We start from the raw sequence: 16,797 nt of genomic DNA on the forward strand, positions 1-16,797 counted from the left end.
TGAAGATCTCACTCAGATCTGTAGTATAGTAGATATGTTTCTGTGTTCGATTAATGATAATATTGTACAGACCAGCGTAACACCCTCTTTGCTGGCTTTAGTACAGGTCAACTGCTCTTATTGTAACATAAACATTGTGGTCAACTTTGATATCTACCTAACATCCCACTCAGCTAATTCAATAACAGAACAGTGCTACTCAAGCTGCTGCCTGAGCTACCTTGGTGACATTATCTTAACACAGGATGATTTGGGTGTATCAATTCAGGCAAGAACAACATAGAAATCAATCACCATGTTTATTAAATCATCTTATGTTGCAAGTCTCAATAAGAGCTGTTGACCTCCATTAAATCTGCCACAGATTTGTGTGTTATACTGGCCTAAAGGTCTCTTGTATCTTATGCATGTATATAGTCTTTTCAGTGGGTTTTGAAGCACTTCTTTTTAGTAGTTCAATTTATATGTCTATTGTAGTGATGTATATATCCTGTTGCTGTACTTTTAGGAGTGGCTACAAGGTCCTGATTGCCACAGTTCAACAGCAGTTGACTATGAGAGTGTAAAGATTTCAAAGCCCATCACAGCTTAGAGTACACTCTAAGTTTATAGTGATTGTCTGGCAGAGTAGTGAACTCTCACCTCACTTCCAGAGGATAGAAGTGGTACAATATGTGCATGCCTAGTTGTAGTGGTCTGTAGTAATCTGCAGTGCCATGGCGCCCTCAGGAGGCCACCAACAGAAGCGAATGCATTGTACTGTTTCTCTTTGATGTGTGGCTCAGAATGGCAGGATGATCTTTCAGACAATCAATCGGAGTACTCTGTGGGGTCCGAGGACGAGGATGAAGATTTCGAGGAGAGGCCTGAAGGTAGGCAGCAAAAGAAAACCCACAATAACCTTCATACAACCATTATTGTGCTCTCTGAGTATGGCACTACAATACACCACATTCAGCCGAGCTACTTCCTCACACAAATTATTCTTGATCAAGGTCATATCTGACTGTGCCCATGGTAAGACACTGGAGAAGCCATTCTAACAGTGCATTTGGCTTTATTTTTTGTAGGCGGACGCAGACAGTCTCGCCGGCAGCTGAAGAATGAGAAAGACAAACCTCTGCCACCCTTACTGGCACGAGTTGGTGGCAGTATTGAGGTATGAATTACAAGTTTTAGGTCCTTCAAAGGATATCCTGTGTATCTTAAAGTGGAGGTATACACCCTGTTGCAGCAACTCATGAAATCTTTGCCAGCATGACATAGTTAGCAACTGCAGGAAATTTTGGGGTAAGGGACCACTGTAACAAACTGAGAGAGTGTATCTTTAAACCCATCATGTCAGCAAGCATCACTGATCCTGTGCCCACTCTGTGGAATGAGGCAAGCAAGGAGAGAATTAGTATTAATTTAGATGATCACGTACACAATATAAAACAGACTGTATTATACCATGAAGTTCAATGCAGCCTAATGTGTGTATGTGTGTGTGTGTGTGTGTGTGTGTCTATATATATACAAGTGAATATAATCTCCTTAAAAAATCAATATCTGCCAATTGTTCCACCAGAATGTGGGGGTTTGTAAAATTGTATAAGCTGCTCCGTTTGTGACATTTTTCTGTTGCTTCATTCAGACTTTATACAGTACATTACAATTTCTTATACTACTTTCTGTCTAAAGTCATTTCTTCTTATTAAGGTCCTGGGGTTCAACGCCCGCCAGAGGAAAGCCTTCCTCAATGCCATCATGCGCTGGGGCATGCCTCCTCAGGATGCTTTCAACTCCCATTGGCTGGTTAGAGACTTGAGAGGGAAAAGTGAGCGTGAGTTCAGGTAAGGCCCTAATATTCTTTATACTGTGATAAGTTCTGTTACTTGATTAAATTATAGTTCTCTTTTCACACCATGCAATTTTTAGTGAAGGCCTGCCTGGCATCAAGCTAAGAGGTAACTCTGGGCTATTTTATTAAATCCTTACATTCAGTTGGTTAGCCCAGGGCAAAGCTCCTGAATGCTCTTAACAAGTTTGCAAAGGTTGGTTTTTCCAGTTTCAGGGTTCCTTCACTTTGGAATGCACTGGAACCAAACATTACATAAATAGATATTCAGAATGCATATACTGTAGCCCTGAGTTTTGTTTGTTATTTCTAAAGTAAAGCATCGGCATTCAGTTACTTCTGCTATTGCACCTATGATTACTGTTGTGCTAATATTATAAATACAAGTACTGGTACTACCACTGGTGCTGCTGCCATCATAACTAAAGCTGAATTTATACTGTGTTAAGTAGTACTACTTTTATTAATGATGTCATTACTGGTATTGTTCTTCTACTTGTTCTGCTAGGACTGTGTAGTAGTACTACTACTACTACTACTACTACTACTACTACCATTTACTCTTAACACTGTGTTCCTGCTATTATCTTGCTATTATTATGACTAATTACTAATAGTACAACTACTACTGTATACTTTCTACTTCTCATGCCATCGGTACTATGTATGTTATGAATATAAAGTGAGTCAGGTGTCTTTTCTCTTGTCTCAAAAGAAGGTCTCAGAAAAAACTCATGTCTTACAAAGCATTGTTTACTGAGCCCGGCTGGGGAGAATAGTAACAGCATACAGGGTATGGATACCATCTGCCGGATACTCCCTGGTCCACAATATCTATTCCTGTACTATCCCATACTGTCTATGTGTTTCTCCCTACTATGTCATCTGTGAGTGGCCTGAATCTGTTACCTATGTCACATTGAAATCTAATAGTATCATGTATTTGCTCTTATCTGTGGAGATTCTTCTATAATCATATAAGATTGCCAGAGAACAATGATATCTGATAGCCTGATGCATGAATGACCAATGTCTCCCTGTCAGCCAGCTGTCGCCATCCTGACAAAGAGAAAGACAGAGGCAATAACTATGCTTGAAAGTATCTTACCCATTACTGAATGAAGTCTACTAAGAACTTCATCAACAGTTCATCAATTACTGTTAGTCCTTAATCTAAAAATTCTTCTGCTATGTCTGCCTCTGCTACTGTTTTTATTACAGTGTTATGCCAAACATTTGGGATTACAAAACACCATTATTTATCACACATCAACAATATATCGACATACCCTACTAACACACATACTAAATCAAAATATGCACTTTTATACACTTTCAGAATCTGCTACTAATATTATAAGTGCTTCTCTTACAAGTGCTGTTCAAAATATGGTGTGCTGGTAACCTCAGAGGAATCACGTGAACTGTAAAGTGCCTTCTTCCATCAGGGCCTATGTGTCTCTGTTCATGAGACATCTATGTGAGCCAGGGGCAGATGGTGCAGAGACCTTTGCTGACGGAGTCCCACGTGAGGGACTGTCTCGGCAGCATGTTCTTACCAGGATCGGAGTCATGTCCCTTGTCAGGAAAAAGGTACTGGTTATTCATCCAAAAATTTTGACATAGAATACCAAGTCTTCTGCTGGAGAACTGTGAGATTAGCAAAAGTAGGTCAAACTGTTCAGGCAGAAACAAATGCAGGCAAGAGGAAAACTTACTCTTTGGGTACTTTCCTGTTTTAGACATCATATCCGAAGCACAAATTTAGATGTTTTGTTAACTTTGTTTGCCATGTAAGTTATACACCTGAGTGAGTGGTTTGAGCTTTCTAAGTGTCTGTGTAAAGTCCTTCTCAAGTTCTTTGTAACTTCTAGCTAGTTTCAAACTAGTGATTTACTTAATCTGATTGCAACATTGAAGAAATATCTTAGATAGTAAACACTTTATTTATGTGTAAATTGGTTGCTAGGAAACATCTGTAGTGCAGTCCAATCAAACTATGAACTATGTAAACAGGAAGTTACTGTGGCATCACTGTAGCATAATTCCCCAAAAGTGGTTTTAGGAAGCTAAATGTTGTATTAAACCTACCTCAATCCTTTAAAATGTAGGTATAACTTTAGCTTTATATACAGTCCTCTCCAAAAATATTGGAACGGTAAGGCAAATTCCTTTGTTTTTGTTGTTCATTGAAGCCATTTGGGTTTAAGATCAAAACATGAGTATGAGACAAGAGTTCAGAATTTTAGCTTTTTCGTGGTATTCACATCTAGATGTGTTAAACAACTCAGGACATACCACCCTTTGTTTGAACACACCCATTTTTCAAGTGAGCAAAACTATTGGAACATGTGACTGACAGATGTTTCTTGTTGCCCTGGTGTAGCCTTTTAGGTTGATTGTCCAAACATTAAATAGCTCTGCATGACTAGTCTAAGTTTTCATCCTTGGCTCAAACATATAAAGACTGCATTTCCTGTTAAATAGGATTAACCAACATGAAGACCAGAGAGCTGTCTATGGGAGAAAAGCAAGCCATTGGCAAGCTGAGAAAAGAAGGAAAATTGACCAGAGCCATTGAACAAATATTGGGCATAGCAAGCACAACAATTTGGAACGTCCTGAAAAAGAAAGAAACTACTGGTGTACTGAGCAACAGACGTCGAACAGGTCGGCCAAGGAAAACAACAGCAGTTTATGACAAAAATATCATGAGAGCTGTGAAGAAAACCCCCAAAACATCAGTAAGTGACATCACCAACGACCTCCACAGTGCAGGGGTGAAGGTATCACAATCCACTGTTTGAAGAAGACTCAGAGAGCAGAAATATAGAGGCCACACCACAAGATGCAAACCACTCATCAGCAGGAAGAATCGGAAGGCCAGACTGAAATTTGCAAAAAAGTACAGAGATGAGCCGCAAAAGTTCTGGAGCACAATCTTATGGACTGATGAGACCAAGATTAATCTCTAGCAAAGTGATGGAAAGGCCAAAGTGTGGAGAAAGAAAGGAACTGCTTATGATCCGAAGCATACAGGCTCATCTGTGAAGCATGGTGGAGGTAATGTCATGGCTTGGGCGTGCGTGGCTGCTTCTGGAACAGGCTCATTAATATGTATTGATGATGTAACTGATGATGGTGGCAGCAGAATTAATTCAGAAGTGTACAGAAACATTTTGTCTGCCAATTTATGGAGAAATGCATTGAAACTAATCGTGAGGAAGTTTATCATGCAGCAGGACAATGACCCAAAGCACACTGCCAACAAAACACAGGACAGGAGAAAAAGTGGAAGGTTTTAGACTGGCCAAGTCAATCACCTGACCTTAACCCAATAGAGCATGCATTTCACCTCCTTAAGAGGAGATTGAAGGGAGAAACACCCTGAAACAAACAAGAACTGAAAGAAGCTGCGGTAAAAGCCTGGAATAGCATCACAAATGAAGAATGCAACAGTTTGGTCATGTCGATGGGTCGCAGGCTTGAGGCAGTTATTGCAAGCAAGGGTTATGCCACCAAATATTAAATGTTATTTACTTTAAGATTATTTGCTCCATTACTTTTGCTCACCTAAGAATGCTGTGGTCTGATACAAAGGGTGATATGTCCTGAGTTGTTTAACACATCTAGATGTGAATACCAGGAAATAAAAGCTAAAATTCTGAACTCTTGTCTCATACTCATCTTTTGATCTTAAACCCAAAGATCTTCAGTGAACAACAAAAACAAAATTTTGTTTCAATACTTTTGGAGAGGACTGTATGAAAAAACAAAAAGAAACATGTTTCAGAATTAGTTTGCTAGAAGCTAGTATTCATAGGAAATATCTAATCATGCTAGCCTAACCAACGTCATTTGGATTTGTCATGTTTTGGAATTTGAGATATAGTATGTATTTCTGTTAAATGTAATTTAAAATCTTCCTAGTTTACATTATTAAATGGCATTTGGTTCCAATGTCAGGTCAGATATGTGGACCACATTCCATATTAGCTCTATTAACATTGTTCTTCACTGCTCAAAATGAGTCATCTATTAGCAAGCTAACATTAGTTTTGGTTCAGTAAAGTCTATGCTTCAGTTAGCTACTAGTTATTAGTTGTATTTAGTAACAACAACCTGTTTTGATTTTGTGATCTGTAAATCCCTGCTACCCTGTATGCAGGATACGCGGTTGACGATGGATGGATGGATCTGTTCTCAAAGTGAATGCATATTTTAGTATTTATTGGATTTTGAACTTCTATTTGTATTGATTTCATTAGTATTACTAGTGGTTGTGTCCACCTGCTCTGGGGTTGCAGATGAAAATGAGCTAGAAGTTAAACTAGTTGGCTATAAATCAGGTACAGTACATCTCTTCTCTTATATTTATAGTGAGTATGAGATTTATGTTTTGAAATTAATGGGGTCTTTAGTACACGGTCCCTGACAAATATATGTAATAAATGAAAACTAATTTTACATTACAACTAGGCTACTTTTGAAATTAACAGGAGTTGGGGCAACTGGATACAGACAAACAAAAAATCTAAACTTCTGTTTCAGGATCCCACATGTACTTTACAATGCAATGGACATCTTCCTGATCTCATATTTGAGCAAAGTAATCCATCCCACGAAAGAGCAGAGTTTTAATTTATTACAGTTGAACCAATCTCTTTTTTTGTAGGTGCAAGAGTTTGAGCATGTAAATGGAAAGTTGAGTTCCCCAGATCTGATTCCCATCGGCATCGAGCTGAAAAAGCTGACTGAGAGTTTATCTTCTGATCCTAACACCCCTGTGCCAGCCAGCCCTGTCGCTACACAGCCTGGCACTCCCATCCCACCAGGTCAGAACAAAGTGTCTGTAATGATCATGTTTTATTTTCTCTATAAAGTTCATCCTTAGAATTTTTTGTTGTTGTTGTTGTTCTCTGGATTGTAGAGAAGTCTGAGTCTCTTTTGGGTACTGCTGAGGATAAGGAGACCACAGAGCAAGATAGCAAGAAACTGTCGGAGCAGGAAGTGAGTCCCTTTTTGATTCCACTTTCCATCACCTTTATTCTGTTCTCCTTTATTGTCTAGTCAATCTTCTCATGGTTCATCACACTTTTACCACACTCATCTTATCATCCTCAGCAGAGGCTTCTGTCAAACTTAGCCACCTTTTAACTTGTCTCTCTGCCCTCTATCAACTTTTCTCTTTCTCCTTGTTTCCCTGTGTTTTATGTGTTTCCCTCTGCAGACTGGCAGTGCCGAGCCAGCATCTGTACCTGAGAAGGCAGCTGACAGTGAAGAGAGCAAGGCCAGCTCAGAGGAGAAAACAGGAGATGAGAGGGACAGAACCGAGTCACCCTCCGCAAAGACAGAGCCATCTGCCAACCCAAAAGAGTCCGCTTTGAAACAGACAGAGCTGTCATCCAGTCAAACCTCACCTAAAAGTGAATGGTGCATGATCTGTGTGCTACATATTCAATATTGTTTGTACTTTGTTTAATTTAGTCATTTTCTTTGTTATCCATAGGGGACCACTGCAAAGACACAGAGAAGGCCTCAGAAAAAGGAGATACTGATTCCTCTCTGGCAAAGACTGAAGACAAGGAAAATAAGCCAGGTACACATGCTATGCTATCCTTTAATAAAACCGGTATAAAGTGTACAATAACTGTGCTTCTTTTGGAAAGCAAGGCAAACGTTTAGTGGCAGTCAGTTATATAGAAATTTCTAAAGAAATTGTTCTGACATTTGTACAGCTGTTGCAGATGATGTGAAGAGTGAAGATGCATTAGAGGGCCGATTGAATGGAGACAAAGACACGCTGGATGAGATGGATGAAAGCAGGAAGGAGGACAAAAATGGATTCAAAGCCAAGTTCATGTTTAATATTGCTGATGGAGGTTTTACAGGTAAGAATAAATGTGACTTTGTTTTGATCCTAAATGAACCAGAGAGACAGAACTGAGAAATTAATACGCCGCAAATTGTGAACTAACTGCCCGGACAGTATGACAGAAGTAGTGCTGATTTTACTGGGAAATGGGAATGTTTTTTGTTTCACAGCTGGAAGTTTTACATTTAAATAAAAGTGTTTTGAATGTCCTGAGCTCTACACAGTCACTCACAAATAAACACTAGTGGAAAAAAGTGTCCCAAATAACATGATCAAGTGTTATTTATTTAGTTACATTCAGCTAAGGGATTCAGTTGACTCTGCATGTAGACTCTCTAAATTAACTGAAATAGAAGGAGCATACACGCACATCTGCGTGTTGTGGGTATTTATCTCCCCTCTCTCTTTAATACACTTTGTGTTCCAAGTTGTTTATTTCAGGCACCACAATGAAATAGCTTTGTTTTGCCATGAATCTGGTTTGTGTTGTTTATGTGCTCTTACTTGCCTTTATATGCTGGAAACATCTTGAGTATTACTTTGTGTTTTTGTAAAAACTGTCTGTCTTCATACTTTCGCTGTCAGAGTTGCACACCCTCTGGCAAACTGAAGAGCGAGCGGCGCTGTCTTCTGGAAAGATGCATGACATCTGGCACCGTCGCCATGACTACTGGCTGTTGGCTGGCATCGTAACGTATCTTTTCCCAGATGTAGAAGCAAGAAGCTCATCATCTGGCACAGTAATATATTTACTAATGACCAGGGGGAGCTGCAGTCGAAGGACTGATATTTAAAAACTGAGGGATATAAAACTACGTTTTCCACAATCTTCCTTTTTTATTTGAAGAACTTTATGAGGTTCTGTGCTCCCATTTGTTGACCTTGACCGGGAATCTATCTCAGACATGGCTATGCTCGCTGGCAAGACATTCAGAATGACCCACGTTATGCTATTCTGAATGAGCCCTTCAAGACTGAGATACATAAGGGCAACTACCTTGAGATGAAGAACAAGTTCCTGGCTCGCCGATTTAAGGCAATCCTTTAAGTCTATATATCAAAAATAACTACTGAAGGCTGAAATAATTCAAGGGTTAAAGGATTTGTTATATCTGAATACAACTGAAACAAACTGTCTCTCAAACTGTATTTCCCTTTGCCTGTCCTGTTTGTGTTTCATACACATTCCCTCCTGCGCTCTCTGCAGTTGTTGGAGCAGGCTCTGGTGATTGAGGAGCAGCTGAGGCGGGCAGCTTACCTGAATATGACCCAGGACCCCAGTCACCCGGCCATGGCTCTCAACACTCGCTTCACAGAGGTGGAATGTCTGGCAGAGTCCCACCAGCACCTGTCCAAAGAGTCTCTGGCCGGGAACAAGCCTGCCAATGCCGTGCTGCACAAAGGTCCGCGATCCAGTTTCAAAAATAGCAACAGTCAAAATTGTCATACTGGTAAACTACGAAAATAATCCTGCAAAATGACATGACTTTTACAGGGCATAATCACTGATATACATTTTTCATTAGACATTTGTAAGCCCACCGGTTGTCTTTGCTGTGTTTTGTGTAAAATCAAGTTGTGTGTGAAAAATGGGCATGAGCACATTTTCAGTTTAAATCCCCTAACCCACCCTAGAATTATCCAGATGTCACTATTACTGTATTCAGAAAACATATTCTATTAAGTACTTGGTCATATTTTTCTTTTGGTGTCCTAATTGAAATGAACTAATATTTTTTTTTTTCATTCTAAGGCAGTTGACCTGCCTCACGCTTGTTTTAAGATGCAGACACTGATTTGTAGAAATTCATTAAAACAAGATTTTTTCAATTGGAAATAGGTGTATCCATCCAGACATTAAATGAAGTGCATAAAGATTTTTCCAAACTGCTGCTGTGTGTAAAGCATCTAACAGACAGCCAGATCCTGTTTGACACAGTGGCTTTATTTTGTGTTAACAGACTATTTTTGAATTGAATTATGCATTTGTGCTCGTGTTTTGTCTCATTGATCTTTTCCTCACTAAATTATACTACATGTGCAGGCATTAAATTAGTGTTAACATAAGTAAAAACGCTTTTTTCTGATGTAGTGTGTGTGTGTGTGTGTGTGTGTGTGTGTGTTCATGCTATTACAGTGTTGAACCAGCTGGAGGAACTTCTGAGTGACATGAAGGCAGATGTGACACGACTGCCCAACATGCTATCCAGGATCCCGCCGGTGTCGGCCCGTCTGCAGATGTCTGAGAGGAGCATCCTGAGCCGCCTCACCAGCCGAGGGAGTGAGCCTCCACCACAGCAGGTGAGATGGGACACGGTGGTCAAGAAAGTTGAGGTGGCTTCAGAAAACTCTCTTAACAAGTAATTAATTCTTTGGTTGCAAAATCAAGTCAAATACAAGCCATTTTTTGGTTTGATTTCCTAAAGTGATCTGAACCCATTTGTTTTAAGATCTATAATTTGAACCTTTAAGTAAAGTTTAGCACTATAATTATTATTATTTTCAATGTTGTCTCCCTAAGAATTACTGGTCTCTTTCCTTAATGGTTTGGGCTTGGTTGGTTGTTACTATGCAGTGGAGGCTGCAGGCTCAGAAGGATGAGAAAATGAGGCTCACTAAAATGTGCTGCAGGGCTGAGTAAATCTAAGAAAAAAAAGCCTTTTGCGCAAAAACTTTGAAGTATTCTGTAGTCACGAATCAGCAACCACATTATTCCTTCAAAAACCTGTGGAGACTCAAACTCTCTATCCTCCATGGAAGAGTTTCCCCATGAGTAATGGAAAAAAAGGGAATCTGCCTTAAGTTGTTTACTTTCACTACTGAGCTCCACACTTCAGTCCCAAAGGATTTAACAGACTCTGTGTTGTCTCATTACTTTCATCTCTTCAGGACCTTTTCACCAGAGGTGAATGTGTGTGTTTTATTCTCTGTTACACAAGAGATCATTTCAGCCAAGCAGTGTGATTGGTCATGCGCTCTTGACTGTGCTTTTTTGGTTGCTATGCCAGCTCTTGTTGTAACCAGGGAAACAGTCAGCACTCCAGCTTGCTTGCCTTTTTTATTTGCTTACTTTCCTACTGTAGGAAGAAAACTCCTCTGACAGAGCTTCTCAAACTGGTTGTACAGAAGAATTAATACCTGCAGTGTCGCTGTAGTAATAGAAAGGAGTCATGTAAACTTGCAACATCCAGCGGGCTAACTAATCTCTAATGTTTTATTCTTAGCCTTTTAGCCAGGGGGGGTTTGGCTGCTCCCAGATGTACAGCAGCAGCTTTGGTGGAGGATTCAGAGGAGCAGGTGGACAGCCCATGGTCAACTACAGCCAGATGCCTCTGGGACCCTATGTCAGTGGTAAGCATCAACAGTTACAGTAGGATATTACATCATATGTGACATAAAACAGGTGGGACTAGTGGTGGTTTATGCAACTTAAATGATACTATTTGCTAAATCAAACTGCCAATCATTCACATAGACTGGTAGATGTTTTATTTTTATAATATTAAGAGGACGTTATACAATAACAAACCCCAAGGTGAGCCAAAATTGACAAACAAAGTAATTGAAATTATTGCCCAACTTTCCTTTGTTGTAAACATGCATCACAGCTATCATTACAGACTGGTGTCCTTATTCAACTCATTGTACTGTAACATAGTTGCACACATTGTGAGGGTTTGCAGACATTTTGGTTGTGAAAACCAGTGAATCAAAACATTTTTATCTCATAATTCTCACTATAATACGCTAAGAAAAGTAAGACATAGATATTTATTTTGTTAAAATGAACCACTTACATATGAAACCTGTTTCCTCTTCAGTGTCTTCTAATGGCCCCCCACCCCCTACAAGCCATCTGGACAAGAAGTCCCTTGACTCCTTTAGAGACACGGCTACGCCTGACCTCAAGTCAGGCAAACCCAGTGATGTCATCTGTATTGAGGACTAGGCCAACTCTGTAACACTGACCTGAGGTCAGAAACTCCCAGGGATGGAATCTGTATGGATGACAGCTGCCCATCTTTTCAACCACATACTCCTCTTTCTCCTGCTCCGTCCTTATTTATAATCTACAAAGTCAAGCTCTCTGTCTACGGATAAGGCAATTCACTTTTTGATGAATGCAGATGTATCCATCATGCTCTTTTATGTTTCAAGGATCCTATAGAAGTATTTCAGTAGATATTTGCTTTTGTTAACCTGTGTTGGAGAGCTGAGGATTAGGAGGGAAAATGAAGCAGCTTTTCTGAAAGAGGATTTCTCTTTTTTCCTAGCCCTGCACTACAAGGTGAAACTCCAGCAAGTTGGCATGACTGATGTTTCTGATGCTCTTGATTGGGGCTCTTTCTAATCTTGGAATGTGTGTTTTGTTTGCGCCAGCCTCGACTTTTTCATTCTGCGTGCCCGTGTTGCTTTATCCATCTGCCTATTCACTGTACACTGTGACCGTGCCCCACTGGAGCTTGTTCCCTGTGAAGAGGTGTGGAGTTAAGAACATCTTCAGTCATAGTTTGATAGGAGATTGTTTTTCTGAGGGCCAATATTGTTACCTTAAATGTGTTTTGTCATTTATGTATTAACCAGTGGATAAATTATTGATTTGACAGCATCAAAAACTATTATCATGTATGCAGTAGCTGGACACAGTATTTCTGAATCCTCTAAAGACTGCCACCCGCTGGTAATTTGGAGAAAGTAATCTCTGCCAAACTTGCAGATGCACTTGACTGCAGTACCAGTAACCTCTGAGGGTTGGCTTCTTGTACTGTATATACTCAGAGACTGCTGTTTATTTTACCTCACATAGGTCTAATCATAGTAAAAATATGTATACACACATAGATGAAATCAGAATCCTGGCTTGGCATTGTACATGAAGATTGAGCAGAGAAGAATAAGCTGCAGGAGTGGTTTTTAACGCATTTCAGAGAAGACTGAGTATTTCTGTGTATGGAACAATATTTGTGATTCTTCTTATATTTGAATGTTAGTAGTGGCTGTAGAGCTTAACCCTGGGGCCATGACCACTGGGACTGCACTATAAACAGGAACTCATCTGGTCTACATCTATATACAGGGCTTTAATGCGCAGGCCTAACTAAGAACTGAGTCCTGAGTGGAGAGTGGCTTTTTTCCCCTCTTACGTACATCCCAGGGACTTTCCCAGTTCCCCTTCATTGTTAGAAATGAATAAGAACGTGTGCTTATGGTGCAGTGTCACCATAAGTCTAGTATTTGTCGCAAAATTAGCTTTTGTTTGCTTCTCTTTAAGTTAAGGTAAAATAAAATGTATTTGGTCACTTGGTGCCATTAAAGAAGACGATCCCGTATGTTTTATCTTTGATGCAGTGCATTTCCTCCACAGAGGTGAAGACTGTAATTGGTAGTGTCACAGTCTAAACCTACATTCGATGGGATTTTCTCTGTTTATCAGCTTCTAAGGACCAATGTTGCACAGCATTACTCTTTAGAATATGTCTTCACTTCCAGTTTCCTCAGTTACCTTTGGGTTATTTCAAGACTGTATGTTGTTGCCTATTGCTTTACCTGGTGTGAAGATACGTTAGCATGGTATAGCTACATATCTTGTCCATTCCATCCACTATTATGTGCTAAAGTGACTGTCCATTAAGTAAAACAATCTTTTTTTACATTCAAGCTTACTATATTTCCTTTTCTATGAAGGCATTGCTCGAATGTTTGGACTAAAAGTGCAAAATTTTATTGACATATTTGTCTTTTTTTTCTTTTTCCAAAGACCAGTGGCATTAACTGTTTGTATTATTATTGCCATTGCCAGAGCATTTATTTGACATTGCTGGTGATTGGACTAATCTAAACTGAAGAGGTGGTGTTGTACAGAGTTGCTGAGTGGCTGTATTTTCTTACTCTCTTTTGCCACTTCAAATGGTTGTCCTGAGGTGCTCTCCTCTGACCACTTTTCACTTATTTAGATTGTGTCACTGCAACCCCCTCGCCCACCATTTCTCAGACAACATACTTTAACTGAAATTCTGTTTAAAAACGTCAAATGAACCTTGAAGTGCATCATATCAGATTTTTGCACTATTCTTTGTTAGTGTTTATCAGTGCTGTTTTGTTCAATGTGTTTCTGTTCATGCCATCAATTACTTGACCATGACATATATTAGGTTGCTTGACAGATAGAACCTCAGAAACATGTAAATACTTGAAAGATTTTTGAGATAAGTCCATCTCATACAGATTTATGTATCAAATGAAAAAAAAAAGATGAATGTCTGCTGGATGGTGTTGCCATAGAACTGCAGTGTGCACCGTATGTGCTCATCAGTCAACATCATGCCCTTTTCCCTCTGGAGTGATGACCATGAGATGACATCAAAAACACAATACTCCAATGAAATGCAATCAAACTGAAGTCAGTATGAATGTAATGTCTGTTAGAAAAAAAGGCTTCAGTCTAATATTATAAATATGTTAACAATGTATGTACATGCTTATTAACATGGCTTCAAAAGCTACCAAAAGACCCTGATAAAAGGCACCTTTGTTGCAGTGAATGCACAGCATGTGAAGCGTTTGATAAGACGGTTCACTTTGGGGAGGTGGTAGTGTATCTAGCATTTACAGACAATGAGCTCCAAGCAGTGTTATGGTTCTGATATTTGTGCTGTATAGCAATTGAATGAAAAAGTGAATTGTCATCTTTTTATTTGTATTCTGTGTATTTGTTCAATGTGTTTTAATAAATCTTCTGGATAACAGTAACATTGTGGGATTCCCCCCCGTGGTTAGTGTGCCAAATGAAGAGGAGAGCATGTGAGTAATAGACCTGTGAGTCGAAGAGGACTGGAGATTTAATTAACGTAAATGACTTTCTTTTATTTGACCTCACACACTACCTTGTAATCATTGTGCAGCGTCTTCCAGCACTATACGTCACAATCTGCGTGAGCCTGTGGTACAGTAAATGTGATTAGAGGCAGAAATAGAAACACTCGTAGTCAGTAAGGAATAGAAATAGCAGACAGACAGAAGCCATTCACGGAATATTCAGTCTTGTTCAAAGACAAAAAAACAACTACTTAGATTATGAACGACAGTTTGTGGAACTCTGCCACCACATTCAATTCAATTCAATTTTATTTATATAGCGCCAAATCACAACAACAGTTATCTCACAGCGCTTTTCATAAAAGAGCAGGTCTAGACCATACTCTGTGATGTTATTTACAGAAGCCCAACAATTCCCACCAAGAGCAAGCACTAGGCGACAGAGGCAAGGAAAAACTTCCTTTTAAGAGGCAGAAACCTCGAGCAGAACCATGGCTCAGGGTGGGCGGCCATCTGCCTCGACCTCTTGGGGGTGAAGGAGAGAGAGAGAGAGAGAGAGAGAGAGAGAGGGCAAGAGAGGGATGGAAGGAGAGAGAGGGGAGGGAGGCAGCCTACACAATATACACACAGGGGTACAGACAGTAAAGGTGATGTTGCTATAGACTAAATAAAAAATGGTACAGATATTTAAAGTAGTGTTAATCGTAATGTTAATGATTATAATAACAACTAGAACTGCAAGCAGTTATAAGCGGAGTCCAAGCCTCCTGGCGCAAGCCACCCCGCCCCCCCTGGCCCCACGGAGGGCGCGCGAGTCGGTCCGGGCGCTCCGCCGTCGTGCCAAATAAGGTCCCTACGTTTGGTGTTGATGGGCCATTCCAAACAGACGCAAAACGTCCTGCCTTTGAAAATTCCATAGGAATGTATGGGATTTAGTGAGAGATTTGAGCTTCGCTTTTAGCGCAACCTTTTGGCGGAATTGCACCAAAATTGTCATGTGTGATCAGGGCCCCATGGGGAACAATTGCCCCAAATTTGGTAACAATCGGAGTTGTGGTTGCAGAAATGTAAAATGCATGTAAGTCTATGGGATTTTTTCGAATAGCGCCAACTAGGGGCTAACTGTACCAAATTTTGCACAGTGCCTGAGGGGGGCATGACACATAAGGTTTTCAAGTTTTGTGTTGATCGGCCTTTCCAAGCCAGAGATATGTTATTATCTCTGGATATGTTTTTAGCGTTTTCGCAAATATTTGTTAGCTTGCAATTGGGCCGTTTTTTATCGGATCAAAATTCCCTCTACAAACTTTTATCGCCTCGGTCCAGAGATGGTCCGTGCCAAGTTTCGTGCCGATTGGACTTGCGGCTTCGGAGGAGTTAATTAAAATAGGTTTTCCAGTTTTCGCACAGAGGCGTGTCCTATACCATCGGAATCGGCAGCATCCCCCAAACATGTAGACATAAGGTTTATGAATGTGCAATGTAGTGAGGCGTAGTTATCCCGCAAAATGTCCTTTGGTTGAAAATCCCATTGAAATGAATGGGGTATTTGAGCTTCGATTATAGTGCCATCTTTTGGCCGAAGTGCACCAAATTCTCAGGTGTCATCAGGGCCCCAAGGGGAACAATTGACCCAAATTTGGTGTCAATCGGACTTGCGGTTATGGAGATATAAAATGCATGTAAGTCAATGGGATTTTCCCCCGTCTGCAATAACAGCGCCACTTATGGGCATATTTGGGTTAAGTTTGGTGCCTGTAGTAAGGGGACTATGCTGAAGAATTCGGCACTGGTTTCATGTCAGTGTGACTTGTGGTTATAGAGGAACAATTTTCTTGGATTAAATAGCGCCACCTAGGGGCAAGTTGCACGCAATTTTACACAGGCCCTCAGGGGGGCATCCCAGATTAACACTCCAAATTTGATGTTGATCGGCCATTCCAAAGCCAAGATATGATATCATTTCCTGTTAGTAGCGTTTTTTGCAAACGTTTGCTAGCATATAATTGTGACATTTTTTGTCGGATCAAAATTTCCTCTACATACTTTTATCAGCTTGGTCCAGATCTTATCCGTGCCAAGTTTGGTGTCGATCGGACTTGCAGCTTTGGAGGAGTTAATTAAAATAGGTTTTCGCGATGTAGTGAAAAAAAAGTTATGTGGAAATGGGCGTGGCCTATACCACGAGATTCAGCTCGATCCCCTGAACGCGTGGATATAAGGTTTTTGATATACGCCACTGTATGTGGGAATTACAGCGATTTGA

At 40.2% G+C, this 16,797-nt stretch overlaps 1 protein-coding gene across 3 annotated transcripts in view; it reads left to right on the forward strand.

Annotated features, from left to right (window-relative positions):
* Positions 1-14,465, forward strand: part of chd5 (chromodomain helicase DNA binding protein 5) — a 40,259-nt gene extending 25,794 nt beyond the window's left edge. Inside the window, exons 26-40 of one of the 3 annotated variants that reach the window (XM_038697716.1) lie at positions 786-872; positions 1,071-1,159; positions 1,702-1,835; positions 3,289-3,433; positions 6,516-6,675; positions 6,771-6,850; positions 7,071-7,266; positions 7,350-7,439; positions 7,588-7,731; positions 8,301-8,409; positions 8,619-8,751; positions 8,923-9,118; positions 9,853-10,016; positions 10,940-11,066; positions 11,537-14,465. In XM_038697716.1, the coding sequence (XP_038553644.1) occupies positions 786-872; positions 1,071-1,159; positions 1,702-1,835; positions 3,289-3,433; positions 6,516-6,675; positions 6,771-6,850; positions 7,071-7,266; positions 7,350-7,439; positions 7,588-7,731; positions 8,301-8,409; positions 8,619-8,751; positions 8,923-9,118; positions 9,853-10,016; positions 10,940-11,066; positions 11,537-11,664 (1,982 nt within the window). In that variant the 3' untranslated portion in view covers positions 11,665-14,465. Of the gene's footprint in view, positions 1-785; positions 873-1,070; positions 1,160-1,701; positions 1,836-3,288; positions 3,434-6,515; positions 6,676-6,770; positions 6,851-7,070; positions 7,267-7,349; positions 7,440-7,578; positions 7,732-8,300; positions 8,410-8,618; positions 8,752-8,922; positions 9,119-9,852; positions 10,017-10,939; positions 11,067-11,536 lie in introns of all 3 variants that reach the window. The other 2 variants (XM_038697715.1, XM_038697717.1) reach the window with 2 other exon arrangements.
* The last annotated feature ends 2,332 nt before the right edge of the window (positions 14,466-16,797 follow it).

This window comes from Micropterus salmoides, unplaced genomic scaffold (assembly GCF_014851395.1).
Source record: "Micropterus salmoides isolate LMB-PRFRI ecotype aquatic unplaced genomic scaffold, ASM1485139v1 Ms_hic_scaffold_4, whole genome shotgun sequence".
Lineage (NCBI taxonomy): Eukaryota > Metazoa > Chordata > Actinopteri > Centrarchiformes > Centrarchidae > Micropterus > Micropterus salmoides.